The sequence below is a fragment of the Kryptolebias marmoratus genome, linkage group LG9 (genome assembly GCF_001649575.2).
Source record: "Kryptolebias marmoratus isolate JLee-2015 linkage group LG9, ASM164957v2, whole genome shotgun sequence".
Classification (NCBI taxonomy): domain Eukaryota; kingdom Metazoa; phylum Chordata; class Actinopteri; order Cyprinodontiformes; family Rivulidae; genus Kryptolebias; species Kryptolebias marmoratus.
In genome coordinates, this window is record NC_051438.1 from 5,638,457 (window position 1) to 5,654,671 (window position 16,215).

The 16,215-nt window shown below is 42.0% G+C and overlaps 1 protein-coding gene across 3 annotated transcripts in view; it reads left to right on the plus strand.

Moving 5' to 3' along the window:
• Nucleotides 1-769: 769 nt before the first annotated feature.
• The window catches only part of uvssa (UV-stimulated scaffold protein A), a 40,697-nt gene continuing 25,251 nt past the window's right edge, over nt 770-16,215 (plus strand). Inside the window, exons 1-8 of one of the 3 annotated variants that reach the window (XM_017423143.3) lie at nt 770-908; nt 1,174-1,285; nt 1,389-1,542; nt 2,301-2,477; nt 5,217-5,337; nt 7,646-8,104; nt 8,974-9,083; nt 10,836-10,964. In XM_017423143.3, coding sequence (XP_017278632.1) covers nt 1,176-1,285; nt 1,389-1,542; nt 2,301-2,477; nt 5,217-5,337; nt 7,646-8,104; nt 8,974-9,083; nt 10,836-10,964 — 1,260 coding nt within the window. In that variant the 5' untranslated portion in view covers nt 770-908; nt 1,174-1,175. Of the gene's footprint in view, nt 909-978; nt 1,106-1,149; nt 1,286-1,388; nt 1,543-2,300; nt 2,478-5,216; nt 5,338-7,645; nt 8,105-8,973; nt 9,084-10,835; nt 10,965-16,215 lie in introns of those variants that run through there. The other 2 variants (XM_017423144.3, XM_025007398.2) reach the window with 2 other exon arrangements.

A 16,215-nucleotide genomic window follows, 5' to 3' on the forward strand; every position in this document is an offset into this window, starting at 1 on the left:
CGTACAGGCACCAAGATGGGGGGCAACAAGTATGCCCACTTCTGCTCGGCGCCTCTCACCGTGGGCAACTCCAGACTGAAAGAGTGTCCAACCCCTCTCATAGAGACTGGTTCCAGAGCCAGAGCCGTGCGTTGAGGTGAGCCCGACTATTTCTAGCCGGAACCTCTCAACCTCACACACCAGCTCAGGCTCTTTCCCCACCAGAGAGGTGACATTCCACGTCCCAAGAGCCAGCTTCTGTAGCCGAGGATCAGACCTGAATGTTTATTCATGTACAAAATTTTTAAAGCACATATTTAATTTGAATAGATGTTTACATGTATACAAAAACTTTTCATTCTTTACTGAATGGTTCTAAAATAAAAAAGCGGTCCCTGTTTTGGAGAATAAAATTAATAAGGTTTGACTTTATGCAAAACAAAGATGTAAAATCTCTGTGTAATAACGATATGAATATTAGAAAATATTATTTATACAAACGTACATCCTTCAAAGTTTGTAACATTTATATTTAAATGTTCTGTTTCAGCTGTTTAAGAAACGGGAAAATAGAAGTTCCTTAAAGGTTTCAGAGTTGTTAGAGGAGTCTACATACAGGAAGTAGAGTTTCGTTTTTATTATTATCATTATAATGTTTTTATTTCTTTCTATTATTTTCTTTTTGTTTACTGCATAGATTAGAATTAGATAAGGTGGATGTTTGAAGCGCTCTCATGTATGCTTTCATTCTGAAAAGCCAAACCGGTAGTTATCGTGTTTCCCGGAAGTTCGACGCTTTTGTTGTTGTTCTGTAAACGGAACCAAAGAGCAACTGTTTGTTTCCCGGTGTCAGTCCTGAGTGTTGCCCTGTGGATGAAACGGTTGAAGTTTTTGTTCAGATTTAACATTTTAAAGTCGAATAAAAACCGGTGAGTGACGGTAAAGAGCGAAGAGAAGAGTTCATGATAAACAGAATACAAGGTTGCTTTTTATTAGTTCATGTTAAACAATATAAATAATGTTCATTAGTTCACGATAAACGGAATACAGGTTAATGTTCATTGGTTTATGATAAACAATACGGATATCAGTTTAATTAATCAGACAGAAATCTTCAGAAGTAAATGTGAGTAAGTTTTGAAGTTATCAGCTGCATGTCTCTCCTGTCAGGTCTTTAACCTGTCTATGTGTCAGGGATGGAGCTGCCTCAAAGGGAGCAGCTCCAACAGCTGGTGGAAGAACTCACCACATCTGGACAGCCACAACTGGACCAGGACAAGATCAGGGAGCTGAAGAGCATCTGCAGGTCTGCAACAGACAGCCAAACCCTAACCCAGTTTGCCAGCAGGCAGCTTGGCCGACACAAATCCAGTCCTGGGTCTAATCTCCGATGTGCTCCCGTCCCTCAGGGTGTCCAATGACTGCATCGACCAGGTGTACCACTTACTGATGACCCAGTTGGACCAGGACCACGCTGAGATCCGGCTGTCTGCCTTCCAGATCGTCACTGAGCTCTTTTCCAGATCTCACCACTTCAGGACGCTGCTGGTGGACAACTTCCAGGTAAATCTAAATTAAACAAATTTTAAGCATCCCAGGTTCTTTATGTCATCCTTTGTTGTCAAAACCTGACTTAAAAATAATAATACATTTATTACAACTAGGCTGGATTTTTACATGCATCCAAATGTGAATTTGAACACATTCTACCTGTCCTTAGAGCTTATCACTGGCTTCCTTTTGAAAGCAGAGTGAATTTTGATATCCTCTTTCTGTTATGTAAAGCAATCAAAGTTCTTGCAGCCAAGTATTTAAGTGTATTTAATGTTACCCAGTTTTATACCAGTCAGACTCATGTCTGTAGACTTTGGTAACTAGTACCACTAATACCATTTCTAAATTTGAGGAAGTTGTTTTTGGCATTTATGCTCCAATGAAATTGAGTGCACTACCTCTAGACCTGAGAGAAGTCCCTTCTTTAAATATTAAATAAATTAAAAAAGCTGAAACTTTTGTTTTTGCACAATCATACAATTAGGTTGTATTAGGTTTTTAGCATGGGACTAATAACATCAGTCCTCAAGCCAACTCCTGCGGTCTCCATCCTTCAACCTCTCCCTCTTTGGCAGATGGAGCTTATTCCTTTTAAAGTCTTGCCGGCCAATCAGGTCTGAAAACAAAGAACACGTTCATTAAACAGTCTGTCATTCATAACATGTCACAGTGAGGCCGACCTAAAACCAGGCTGGAATCAGTGTGACAAAGATGTTTTGTTTGAAGTAAATGCTGTGATCTTACTGTGTCTGGGTTTCCCTCACCAGGAGTTCTTGGAGCTGACACTAGAGACAGATGCGGAGCAGCCACTCCCTCCTCCCAAGGATGTAGCCAGAAAACTGAGATCACAAGCCATCCAGGCTGTCCAGTCATGGCACTCCTCGTACGGAACTGCATATAAGAAGCTGGCACTCGGCTACCACTTTCTCAAACAGGTTAAAAAGGTCAGAAAGATCTCAGTGACTTTAATCCTGAGCTTGATTGGAAGCACCACCTAAATTCTTTATTTTTCACCACTTTCTCTCCCATGCAGCAGGCTATTGAAACAGTGAGCTCTTATTTTCTTGTCAGACCATTTGTATTCTGATGTAGAGTGATTAAAGCGAAGTACCTTTCAAAGTTTGTGTTTTACACACTTAGAAACACCCACTTAAACCATTGTTTTAGCTCAGCTTTCAGTCTGAGTGTTCACATCTGATACCAATATTCATCCTGACTGATCTGATCCGTTACCTGCTCTAATTCTCTCAGCTGATCAACTTATGGGACTACAAGAGGTTCCCTGGTGTTTTTGTGAACTCATAAATATATTAAGTTACATGAATTATAATATTATTCAGCCATGAACACAGTTCAGCCACCTCAGTCACATTTATGACAGAGGTAATTACACAACTCATGATGAGTTCATTTAACAGAAATAGACAGAGATGCAGTATTAACCACTTTCTGCAGCTTCCTTCTGTTTGATCAGTGCAGCCGGAATACACCAGAGAGATGCAGAGTAACTATTGTCTACAGCCTCTTCCTGCTTGCTGTAGAACATCTAGTGTACCACACAAAGATGCAGCGTTAACCACTCTTCAGCCACTTCCTGTATTCATTAGGTTTTAGGAGTGTTTATGGGAAGTTTGGACCATTCTTCCAGAAGCTCTTTTGTGAGGTCAGACACTGATGTTGGACAGAAGGCCTGGCTCACAGTCTCTGCTCTAATTCATCCCAAAGGTGTTCTGTCAGGTTGAGGTCAGGACTCTGTGCAGGCCAGTCAAGAACTTCCACACCAAACTCCTTCATCCATGTCTTTATGGACCTTGCTTTATGCCCTCTGGTGTGCAGTCATGTTGGAACAGTGAGGGCCCGTCCCCATACTGTTCCCACAAAGTTGGGAGCTTTAAATCGTCCAAAATGTCCTGGCACGCTGAAGCATGAAGAGTTCTTTTCACTGGAACTAAGCGGCTGAGCCCAACTTCTGAAAAACAACCCCACACCATGGTCCTCCCCCTACCAAACTTTACACTTGGCACAATCCAGTCAGACAAGTACTTTTCTTCTGGCAGCAGGCAAACCCAGACTTGTTCATCAAATTGTCAGACAGAAAATCGTAATTCGTCACTTCAGAGAACACGTCTCCTCTGCTCTAGAGTCCAGTGGCGGCATGCTTTACACCACTGCATCCGACTCTTTGCACCTGGTGATGGAAGGCTTGGATGCAGCTGCTCAGCCATGGAAACCCATTCCATGAAGCTCTCTCTGCTCTGTTCCTGAGCTGATCTGAAGGCTGCATGATGTTTGGAGGTCTGCAGCTGTTGACTCTGCAGATCGTTGGCATCCTCTGAGCCCGCTCTGTGGCCTACCAGTTCATGGCTGAGTTGCTGTCGTTCCCAATCCCCTCCACTTTGTTATAAAACCACTAACAGCTGACTGTGGAATATTTAGTAGGGAGGAAATTTCAGGACTGGACTCACTGCACAGGTAGCATCCTATCATGGTACCACGCTGGAATTCACTGAGCTCCTGAGAGCGACCCATTCTTTCACATGTTTGTAGAAGCTGCCTTCATGCCGAGGGGTTTGATTTTATACACCTGTGGTCATGGAAGGGCTTGGGACACCTGAATTCAGTGATTTGAATGGATGAGTGAATACTTTTGGCAATATAGTGTAAGTCAAAGCTAGGAGGAAGGTTGGCTTTGATGTGATGTTGAACCAACTTCTCCAAACAGTTTATAATAACAGGTGTGAGAACAACTGGGTGATAGTCCTTGAGGCTGTCTGGTGGGCTTCTTTGGAACAGGGGTGGTGGCGGAGGATTTCAGGCAGATGGGATGACGGCTTGTGACAAGCTTAGGTTAAAATGGAGCTGAAGACAGACCTTCGATCTCTGTATGTTCAGTTGTATTTCCACACATCTTAGAAAATTACTTAAAACTAATTAAATTCATTGGAGTTGTAGTAAAAAAAGTTCCCTCACATTGGATGACAACAGTGTACTGACTGCTTTGAATTTATTCCTTATTTTCCAACTGCTGCTGTTTCATCCAACAAAGCAAGAAAAATGTTGCGGCTCTTCTCTAAAACCTGCAGCACATGAGTTGATCAGTGTCATAAATCAGACCTGCTGATGTTTTAATGATGAGTAAGGCACTGACTAATTAACTGGTTCGTTTTTGCTCCTTTCTTTCTTTCTGCAGTTTTTCTTTAAGAGCAGCTTTGTCTCTGCTGTGAAGATTAAAGCTTTTGTATCCGTTCAGGAATTTCAGGTTGTCATTTAGCTGGAAATGTCCCGACTCCTCATGAATGATCAGGACAGGTTTGCTGACACCAACACCCCCTGCAGGAACACAAACTCATCTCAGAGTTAATACCCAGCATGGGGACTTTACAAGCCATGTCTGTTATCAGGGTTAGTTTAGTCTGATAAAGTGAAGACATTCTCGATCTGTTGAACCTGCTCCCCAACGGTGGAGCTCAGAAAAAAAAAGAATACAAATCTGAAGTCATTATGTTTTCATTCGTTTGTGCAGAATAGTTGATCAGAGGATGTCTTTGTCAAACATTAACAGTCTCATACGATATGACATTTTTTGAATTTCCACTGACGACATCCCATCACAGCAGCACTGCTATGGTAAAATTTTAGCTTCTGGCCTTTGTCGGAATGATGTGAGCCATCCGTGCGTTTAGGTGGACTTCCAGGACGCTGAGGCCAGAACTGTTACAGAGAGGAGGCGGCAGGAGGAGAGAGACCAGAGGTTGGAGAGGATCTACAGAGCCAGAGTGGAGGCAGCAGCTCAAGAGATGGACGGTAACCTCACCACAGCGCACAGCTAACATCAACTAATATCAGCTAATAGAAATCAGTTAATGTCAGCTAAGATCAGCTAATACAGTTTATTATTAGCTGATCAACAGATATAGTTCTGGTATAGAGGGCCACCCTTCAAAACTTCCTGCCCCGTTAATATTTTACTAGACCCGCCTCTGACTACAGGCTAGATTCTCTAGACACATATTTGAGCATTATATTTATTTTAATGTTTTTTATAAAGGTCAGCTGTCAATTAGGGCTTGGCAATTGGACAAAAAAATTGGTCATCAGCGACTGGATTCCATCAGGCAATAGATGTTTTTTATGGTCGATGTTTTCCACTTTATTTTAGCTCGTTTAAGTTTTGATCGTGTGCAGTGCACCTCATTTGTTTCCAGCATCAACGTCTCTAACTTCCTGTTAGGTGCTGGTCCTGTCCTGCAGTCTGACACCTGACGTCAGCCGGGCCGCTGTTGTTTTATGGCTCAGCAAGGATCTGCGTGCTATATTTGTTTTAATTAGCAGCAATTTCTGTGAGCATCTAATCTTATAATAATAATAATAATAAAAAAGACCAATGACAAGATACAGGTAAAAAGGAATTTAAAAGAGATATTTTTTTAAGAAGAATCACGGGAGTCAGTAGGAACCCAGAAACCCCTAAAAACAAATTGTCACTCCTTTATTGATTATAACAACAACTGAATGACTCTAAATGTGAAATATGGAGTGTGGTGTCAATTTAAGATAATCACAACCAAAACATAAAAATTAGGAACAAAAAGTAAAAGTAATATATATAAAAGCAATGTAAAAAAACAAAGCTTATGCCTTTTTGATTACCTGATTTATAAGACATGTATAATAATATATATGATAAAACAGAGCCCAGTTTTTATAAGAACCAGATAAATTGAAGCTTCCCTGTGGAGCAGAGTTTGTCCTCACAGACAGTTACTTATCACCGTCATACGTCATGGCGGCTGTTTCACAATCAACTATCAGCTGTTAAACACAGACTCTCTGACGAACTAAACAAGCATACTTGTTATAATTACTGTTCTCAGTAAAAACAGCCTGAAGCAGCTTCCTCCTGCGTCCTGCGGCGATCTCGTCCCTGAATTCTGGCTGTACGTCATGATGCGCCACAGGTGGAGAGGCTTTATGGGTTTATTTTACATTTTCTCCATCAATATTTTACATTAAAGTTTTCTCCAAAACAATGAAGCCAAGACTGATTAAGGTTTCTAACTGAACTAACAATAACCTCTTCTGTGCACTTTCATTCTGTGATGCACTCAAGTTCATCAGGATAATAAGTTGTTTAAACATATTTCTCCTGCAGGATCCAGCTTTCAGAAATATTGTTTGTTGGGACAATAAGGATATGTTAGAAGTTAATCACGCGTCCGTTCTTGACGTGATAAATTTTTCTGTAGCTCTTAATTTCTAACCCAGAGCTGTTGCTTAGATTTACTTTATTTCTATGTAATTGTTTTGAGCAACTCCATGTTTTAAAACCAAAGTAATTAGTGACTTTGTTTTCTTTTTGGCCACAAACAGCTGGCTTCCACAGTTGGAAGGAGAACTGAGATTCCCCGGTCAGCCCTCCTTAAAAAACAAACAAATAAACGCTTATAATCACATGAGCAAGTATGTTGCCAATTGCTGATAGTTGGACTGATGATGACCAATAAGACGTTTCGAGCCGATCACCTAACCATACTGTCTAAACTCCAAAAGTCCCACGGAGGTCGGAGGTCGGAGCTCGAAGCAGGAGGCGGGTGGGTGATGATGTATCAGCTTTGGCGTCTCCCCCGGCATCTACTAATATTAGTTACCATCAGCTAAGATTGGCTAACTTAAGCTGACATCAGCTATTATTGGCTAGAATCAGCTGATATCAGCTTAATTAGTTCAAATCAACTAATATAGACCAAGTTTAGTTAACATCAGCTTACACTGGTTAAAATCAATGAATACCAATTAATGGCTTAAATCAGTATTATCAGATAATAGCAGCTAATATCAGGTAATATCAGCAAAGCTAAGGGCAGGTAGCATCAGCTAATATCAGCTAACATCAGTTCAGATGAGCTAATATTGGCCAGTATTAGCCAATATCAGAAAATATCAGCCGGTTTGTGAAAGAGTTTTATCTGAGACTCTCAGGCTCAGCTAAGCAGAGTTTAACTTTGGTCAAGGCAGACTAATGTGGCTGTATTGAAACAAAGATGGCTCTGAAGAGCTGACACGAACCAGAACTGGTACCGTTTCACTGACCAAAGCTTCATTTCTTTGTCAGAGTCGGCCCAGGACATCGAGGCAGCACTGACGGAGATGGAGTCCTGCACCCGGCTGCTTTTCCCTGACTTTGGTCTCGCAGATTTCCACACAGCCAGCAGCAGCAGCTCCTCCTCCGACTCCGGATCAACCGAGGAAGAAGAGCCCTGCTGCAGCAGGACCCTCCAGGAGAGCACGACAGGAGGGATGCAGGAGGAGGAGGAGGAGAGCCTCAAAAAGGATAAAGGAGGAGACAGATTGTTGGCGGCGAGGACGCGAGAGGACACAGAGGCGGACAGGGAGGACAAACAGTCTAAAGATGAAGGGATGGAGCATCAGGAGGAGAAGGAAAAGGAAGATGATGATGAGAGAGAGAAGAGAGAGGTGGAGAGTGAAGAGGAGGAGCCTGATGAAGACTCGTTCATCAGGAACTCTGGGCTCATCTCTCACTCCTACAGTCTGGATGTGAGCCTCAGTCCTGGTGGGTACAGGTTCTACTGACAGAAGTAAGTTTCAGAGTCCGGACTGGAGGTTTCTGTTTGATCAGAGAGAGAGAGACAGAGACAGAGACAGAGAGAAAGACTGAGTTTCTCTTTGTTTTGTTGTTCCACTCCTTCATTACATCGCGAGGCGGCCATTTTTTTAGTGCTGTTTGAAATTTCGACTGGAGTTTTCCATCCAGAAACTCATCATGTGGTTCAATAAAAGTCTCGTACTGAAGTTGGACGCTGCGTTGGTGGAAATAAACCATAATGCATAGTGTTCAGAGCCAACACCGCAAGCTAATCGAGGATAATGTTCGTGTCCAGAGCTCATTATTGTGATTTTTGTTTCAAACTTCGGTAATTATGCAGACATTTCTGATATAAAGTGCCTCGTCTGGTCCTCTGTCTGAGCTGCAGGGAAATTATTAGAAAAACGTGAACTAATCATAAGTTTAAAACCTTTGTCTAAATCTAAAATGTGATAAAGATGTTATAAATCACAACATAATAATCAAGCCACATTTCATCTGTTATAACACCGTGACTTGTTTTTACTATTTCCACACAAGTTTCTGACTCTTAAAACTGTTGTTGTGTACGGAAATCTTTTGTAGGAGATATTAAGGCGTCATTTTAGTATATAGTAGGTTGTGACCCAGTTACAGCTGCAGTCCATGCTTGTGTCAATGGATTTAACAGAAACGTGTAAAAGATATGTATTATGACTGCCAGTTGGGATTTCAGAAAATGAATGATGAAGAAGAGGGGAGCCATCGTGTGGAGCTCCAGTTGGAGCTAACTTGGCGCCGCTGATGATAGGTTTTCTGGTGTTACCGAGCTGTGATGGAATCTTTTCCTTCTTCAGTTCTACATGTGAAGGAGACGGAGGATAATGAGGCGGTGGTCTCTACCATGGTGGAGCTGCACAGACTGCTGACATCCAAACACCTTCCTGCTGTGCAGAACTGGGTTCAGGTGAGTGAACCTGATCTGGGGCTACGTGTTCACTGCAGCTAACAATATCCCATGAGTCCCCTCTGCTGCTCAGCACTCAGTGGTGGGGAGGTGTCGTCATCTTAAGGTGCTTTTACAAAACAGTTCTGTGAAATGGCCTCGCAGACCAGTCTGCCTTTAAGCCGCCGCTGACTGTTCATAAATCACTAATAGAGCCACGTCCTGCAGAGATGTGAGCTTTCAGAAATGAAGCGAATTCGCACTACAGAGTAAATAAGTGACGGATGTTTCCCTCAGATCGTTTTCAAAGTATGATGATCTAACTTAGTTTAGTGACCCTGTTTGTGGTTAACCAGTTTTTAAATTAAATTCAAAGTTGCTGCTCTTCATCATCGATCTTCTCTGTTAGAAATCTGTTTATTGTTGTTTATCTTGCAGTTGGGTGGTCATATAGACCGTATGTTATCACTGCATCACATCTTTGAGCCGTGAAGTCTGTCTACCTTTTCACATGCAGACAGTATCTGCTCTGTTACGACCTCACTTTGTGGCACAAAGGCACATCAGCAGTAGGTGGACTTCAGCCCCCTCATACCTCCTCAGTCCAGTCAGAAATCCCACTGAGACGGACAGAAGGAGTCTCAGTCCCAGCCTGAAGTGTTTTGTGAAAGTGCCTTTTCCCACTGAGGGGGGAGCTTTGTTTATGTGCACAGCAGAGATGTGATATGAAGCTGACACAGATGTAAACACTTCTGATCTTTTTAATCCACAGAAAGTGGCCATGAGAGGAAGCAACAGGGTTGGACAATGGGCTAAACTTTTCCCATTGGCTGTTGTCAGTCCAACAATTGACGGTTGGGCTGATTTATTCATACAGGTGTCCTTGAACATTTTTTTTTTTTTTTAAGGAGAAGGGTACTGGACAATCCCTGTTCTTTGTCCAACTGTGGAAGTACAAAAAGAATACAGAGACACTGATTTGGGATTACTTTTAAAATGAGGAGGGACTCAGATCTGTGCCACCAGCTCAGGGCTGATATCAGGAGCTACAGGCAGCTTCATCCTGCTGAGAACAAACGTGTAGTCAGAACAATAAAACTGTGGTCATCCAACACGATGCATTTATTGTTACACAGTGTTTTGAAAGTTGGAACCTTCAGGAAAAATGTCTTGAAACAGCTCATTTCCTTGACCAGCCATGGTACGCTGCAGAGCGAGAGCTCAGGGAAGGACAATTATTGTTTGCTGAGTTAGGAATTGGAACTGGCTGTGATTTCTTTGTTCTTGACAAAACCTTAATCCAGCAGTGAATGAACATAAGCAAAGAAAAAGCAAGAACTTATGGAGAAAATGAGGATTTGAATCCATTTGGCGTCTCCATCAGCTGTACAGTCTGACGCACAGCCAACACGCTCAGAGGTCTGCAGGGCTCAGGACCAAGCTGCTACAGACAGCTTTAGGTCACATACATAAAACAAGGGTCCTATAGGGGTTAAACTTGTTCAGCAGTCTGGGATTAACAGATGATTGTTGGTCGTGAAACATCACAGCGACAATTAACTCCTCCACCTGGTGATTTATAAGGATAAGAGAAATTCACATTGTTGCTGCAGCAAAGGTAGAAACTAAGAACACAGAAAATACTTTAATGGAGAATACTACAAACATAATATAGTATTAAATAGTTTTAATATGTAAAAAGTTTGGAAAAAACCCAACAGGAAATGGTCCTTGCTGCCCATTAAAAGAGATGGTGTTTCTGCCTGTCTGCAGGTCTTCACCAGATCCCACGCAGAGCCTCAGCTGCTGAGACGAGCTCTGGATCTGAAGAAGTCTTTGGAAGCTGCCCTGAACAAACACAGAGACCTTCACATCGACTACAAGGCCAGAGGCCGCAGAGTGGTGAGTTCCACACGTTCTTACTGTTTTTAATAAAGCACTTTTAAGTTAACATCACTTGGCTGCCCATTCACTTTACTTCATTAGGTTATTTTTTAAATCTTTTTCTAACTTCGAACTTTGATCTGGGATCTATGACAGTGAATTTCAGCTTCTGTCCAGAGTTAAAGTCGTCACGTTCAGATCTTCTAACATTTAATTCTTCTGGTCCACCTGGAAATGTTGAATGCCATTCTTAGAAAAAGACTCAGATATTTTGACTGAAACTGTTTTTAAAGGAGAAAATCAGATAACAAATGCTGTTGTTTCTGTCTCAAAGTCAGTAGGACTATCAGGTTTGAAAGACACCTTTTTTTGTCCACTTCCTGTTTGTATTATTATTATTTATTTATTTATTACCTGGTGACTAGATAAGCAATCACTAGAGTCATGTATATGCATTTGTTTGGCAGTTCTGAGAGGAAAATGTTAGACAGTGATATGCTTTAGTAAGGAATCAGTGTGAAACATGACCAGCAGGTGGCAGTGTTCCACCACAGATCAATTCATTCCTGATCTCTAAAGGATTCAGATCAGCAGCAGCAGAGAACTCTACCTCTGCTTTTTAATTGTAGACTTGTACATTAACTAAGTTATAAAACCAATTTCACGTTTTTTACATCGTGCTCAGCATGTAAACAGCATTTATACTGTAGAGTTGTTTTGTATTTAGAATAGCAAAGTGATTTGTCATATTGTCCAGGTATGGCACAAATACAGTAAGATTGGGAGAAGCCTTCTTACTTTAATGCATCTATATCATCTCTCAAAAACAGCAGTAAAAAAGTAATGCTCTCTAGGTAACAATGCATTAAAGCAATGAAAAAACAAACAAACTTACAATAAAACAGAAAATCTCTTTCATTCACATAACTGCATTTCAGGTGATAGAGACAAGAGGTTTAATAGACTCTGTCCAGGGTGGGAGGGGTCAGAGACAAAAAGTTAAATAAACTTTGTACAGGGTGGGAGGGGCCAGAGACAAGAATTTCATTAGACTCTGTCCAGGGTGAGAGGGGTCAAAGACAGGAAGTTAATTAGACTCAGTCCAGGGTGGGAAGAGTTAGAGGCAGTTTCCCTCCCCCTGCTGAGATACTAGATGCTGACTAATGCTGATTAATACTTTGAGCTGTGTTGTTAACGCTCTGCAAATCTGTTCTGTCTGCATTCAAACAGCTGGCATATCATACAGGTGTACAGTATGCAAGCACACTCTCAATGAGCGGTAGAATGCTACTAACAGTTTTTCTTTCACATCATATCTCAGCACTTTGAGGACAGGCAGTTGCTGCTTAGGTCAATAGGAACACAGTCCTTGGTGTAAATTGCATACAGGAAAGGACTCAAACACAACCCTGTGGAGAGCCTGTGCTGGGCCTCAGGGTGGAGGAGCATGGGGAGCTCACTTCACACCTTGTAGTTGGCCGGTGAGGAAATCCTCACAGATGTGAGGGAGGAACTTCAGGTCCTACACAATATATCTGGGATGATTGTGTTGAAAACCAGTCTGTATTTAATAAAAAGCTTCCTGATATAATTCCCAGGGTGCTCCAAATGGCTCAGCACTCAAAAGAATCAGATCAAGTACACAAGAAGGATGTCAGGTACATGAGATATACAATAGATCAGGCACACAAGAATCAGTTCAAGAATGTGAGAATTAGGACCAGTACATGATAAACAGATTTATGAGAATCAGATTGGGTCGGGTACAAGACACTCAGCTTGGATACATGAGAATCAGGTCCGGTACATGATAATCAGACAATGGTATCTAAAAATGATATTGATAATTGACTGGGGGGGCACAGTACATCAGTGGTAAATGTCACAGTCTTATAATCCTGAGGCTGCAGGTTCAAGGCAAGGTTGCTTCAGGAATGGCATCCGGTGTAAAAAAAAGACAAATCTCTCGTGTTCACTCGCTGTGCTGACGCTTGCTGAGGGGAGCAGCTGAAAGAAAAACAACAAGTTTCACATTGATCGTTGGTTTGTTTCAGATAAATGTTGGCCTTGTTTGAGATGGATGTAGGGCTTGTTTGAGCCACATTTTGGGCTTGATATTGGGAGATTTTGAGACTGATTGAGATTTATCTCTGTCTTGTTTTAGATAATTCAGTGGTGTCCAGTGCTGGTCCTGGAGGCCCACCATCCTGCATGTTTTAGTTGTTTCCCTGCTCTTCAGCGGGTCATCAAGTTCTGCAGAAGCCCGTTAATCGCTCAGTCTTTCAACTCAGATGTGTGACAGCAGAAAATCTCCTAAAACATGCAAGACAGTGGCCCTCAAGGACCAGATACATGATGGGCTTGCTTCAAATAGATGTAGAGCTTAGATGGGTCTTTGGCTTGCTTGAGAAAGGTGTTGGGCTTGTTTGAGGTGGATGTTGAGCTTCTTGTTTTTTTAGCTTGCTTTAGATATATGGTAGGTGTGTTTGAGACAGATTTTTGGTTTGTTTCACACACATGTTGGGCCAGTTTTGGTGGGTTTATTTGTTAATTATGTGTTCTGTAGACTTTTACACTCGTGTGCATGCCTCGAGTTAAGAGCCATGGATCAGAGGAACCCACAGGTGTATCCCAGAGCTGGCAGGATGCAGTGTGAAGGTTGTGTTGTGGATTCATGTTTAGCTGAGCGGAGCAGCAGAGTGACAGTGACAGAGCGGCAGGCGCCTCGCTCTGCCTGGTTATCACTGTCACAGAGCAGTCTGCTGCAGCAGCAGGCCCAGCTCTCAGATAACCACACAACTTACAGCCCCTTTATCATAATTAACTTTTCCTTTTTAGCCCTAAAAGGCCTTCCATTACTGGGTCTTTCTCTATCGGCCCACTGACACTCCACAGGATTGCTTTCTCTCTCAGTAGGCCTCTCAGTATAGTCCTGCGTAAGTGGGGGGGTGGAGAGATAGAGGCCGATAGGGGGGCCTTGTTTATTTGATGGGACAATAAAAGGCAGGGATGCATCAACAGGAAGAATCAGACAGATGCTTTCAGGTCTGACTGTACGGATGTTAAGAATGGGAGTATAGTATAGGATTGATTTTTTTGTAAGTTAATAATTCTGATACTTTGGGGTCTTTTGAAATGAAGCTCTTTGTACTTAACTAAACTGTATGACAGCTTCAGACACATGCTGATGGAAAGTTAAAAACTTTAGCCCTGTTTTTTCTCTTTGCTACAAGTAAATTCAAAACATATCCAGGGGTAAAGATGATAGTTATCCACCTGCTATCAAAACAAAAACGTGGAGAAAAACAAGTGGAACTTGGTTTGTCCGTGTGGAATGAACCATGTCAGAGTTTTAGTTTGTTCACTGCTTTGGCCTATAAACCCTTTCACCTGATGCTGTTTTTACTTCTGTAATGAGCTTGTTTAACCTGCTGCATATTGTTGGTTTATCATGTTGTCAGACCTCATGATGAAACATGGGACATGAAACTTGTTTTTCTCACCTATTTTATTGACCTAAAACATGTTATCACTCGCAGCAATAAGACGTCGTGTTTATTGGTTTTAATTTTATTTTCTTAGTTACAAACTAAAAAAAAGAACATTGAAAATAATCGCTACATTCTACAACCTCCTCCCTCATCTCTGAGTTGGTTTAATTGGAGATGAGAAGAAATGACAAGGTGTTATTTTTTTAAGCTTTAAAAATATGCTGTGTCTTTTTAGGGCTTTGAATCAGAATGAGTACAGTAAGAACATTAAAAGCACACTGTTTAGGAGCACAAGTTTCTAAAAAGTGATATCCCTTCATGCTGAACCTAATGAGATCAGCCCAGAACTGGACTAAATATGGCCGAAAAGTAAAAGTTTTGTAAATGTCTAGATCATATTTGAGTAAATCATGGCATGCTGCCACAAAATGTTACCAAAAAAATTCTGTGTTTGGCTGAAATTATTTCTCTGACTTGTTCTGAGAATGTGAAGGGAAACATGTTCTTAGACATGAACTGTATGGGTCAGTGGATGTAGATTTACAACTTGTGCCGTGTTCTCCAGTGTATTTTGTACTCATATTCTGGTGGCTGCTTGTCCTGCTGGTGCTTCAGTGGTCCTTCGGGTTTTGGACAGGTCGACCACACTGATGATTTCCTTTGGTTCGCAGACAGAAAGGATGTTTGTGTGGAAAAGAGACATCAGCTTCTTTCTGGAAATGTTTCAAAGTTGTGATGGGTTCTGATACTTATGGCTAAATTATTAGTCTACTCATATGCTGTATCTCCAGCTGTCATTGTGTGAGAGGCGGGGGACACCTTGGAGAGGTCTCCAGTCCATCATAGGGACAGATGGAGACAAACAACCATTCACACCTAGGGACAATTTAGACTTAACATGCATGTTTTTGGTCTGTGGGAGTAAAATGGAGTACTCGGAGTAAACCCACGTGATCATAGGCAGAACATGCAAACTCCACCCAGAAAGGCCCCAGGTCGGGAAGTGATTCTGCAGCCTTTCTACTGGGAGGTGGCAGCTCTATCCACTGAGCTGCTGTGCCACATAAAAATACCTTCATGTGATATTCAAAAAGCCTATTCTTAGACCTTTTTGAGCTGGTTCTGCAGCCCAGAGATTTACCAGGCGAACCAGGTTTCTCTTCTACTGCGGTCTGACAGGATGTTTGATCCTCTGTAGAACATGGAGACTTGTTTGAGCTGGTCCTAAGAACACAAGCTGGTTCTGACGGTCTATGTTCGCAGACTTATTGAACCAGATCTGGTTCTGAGAGCGTACTCAGTCACTCTGGGCTTCCATTTGGGCCAAGGCCTTGTTTACTGCTGATAACCCATCTTATCTCAGTACAATGGATGTTGGCGCCTCTCCAGGCTGCAGATAAACAAAGAAAAACAGTTCCTCTGGTTCTGTCTCCTCAGGTGTGGGTTTTTTTCTTTCAACTTGGTACCAACAACATCTTCTTGATGTTCTGCAACAGTTCTCCATGTTTTTCTTTTTATGTTTACTACCGTTCTGATCTTATTTCTTCATGTGAGAATGGTCGAGCCTGTTTTTGATGGTACCTGAAATGATCCATTCAAAGTCTGACTCCTCAACAGAAGAATCCTGATGTTCTGTCAGGGGAATTCTGGTTCTTGTGGACCTGAAGTGTGATGGGGCAGACAGCTTTGGCTTTAAGTTTGACCGTTCCAATCTGTAAGGAGAGGCCTAACAAGGCTGAGTGTATTTGAATCTTGTCATGTTGAAGGAAGAAGCTCAC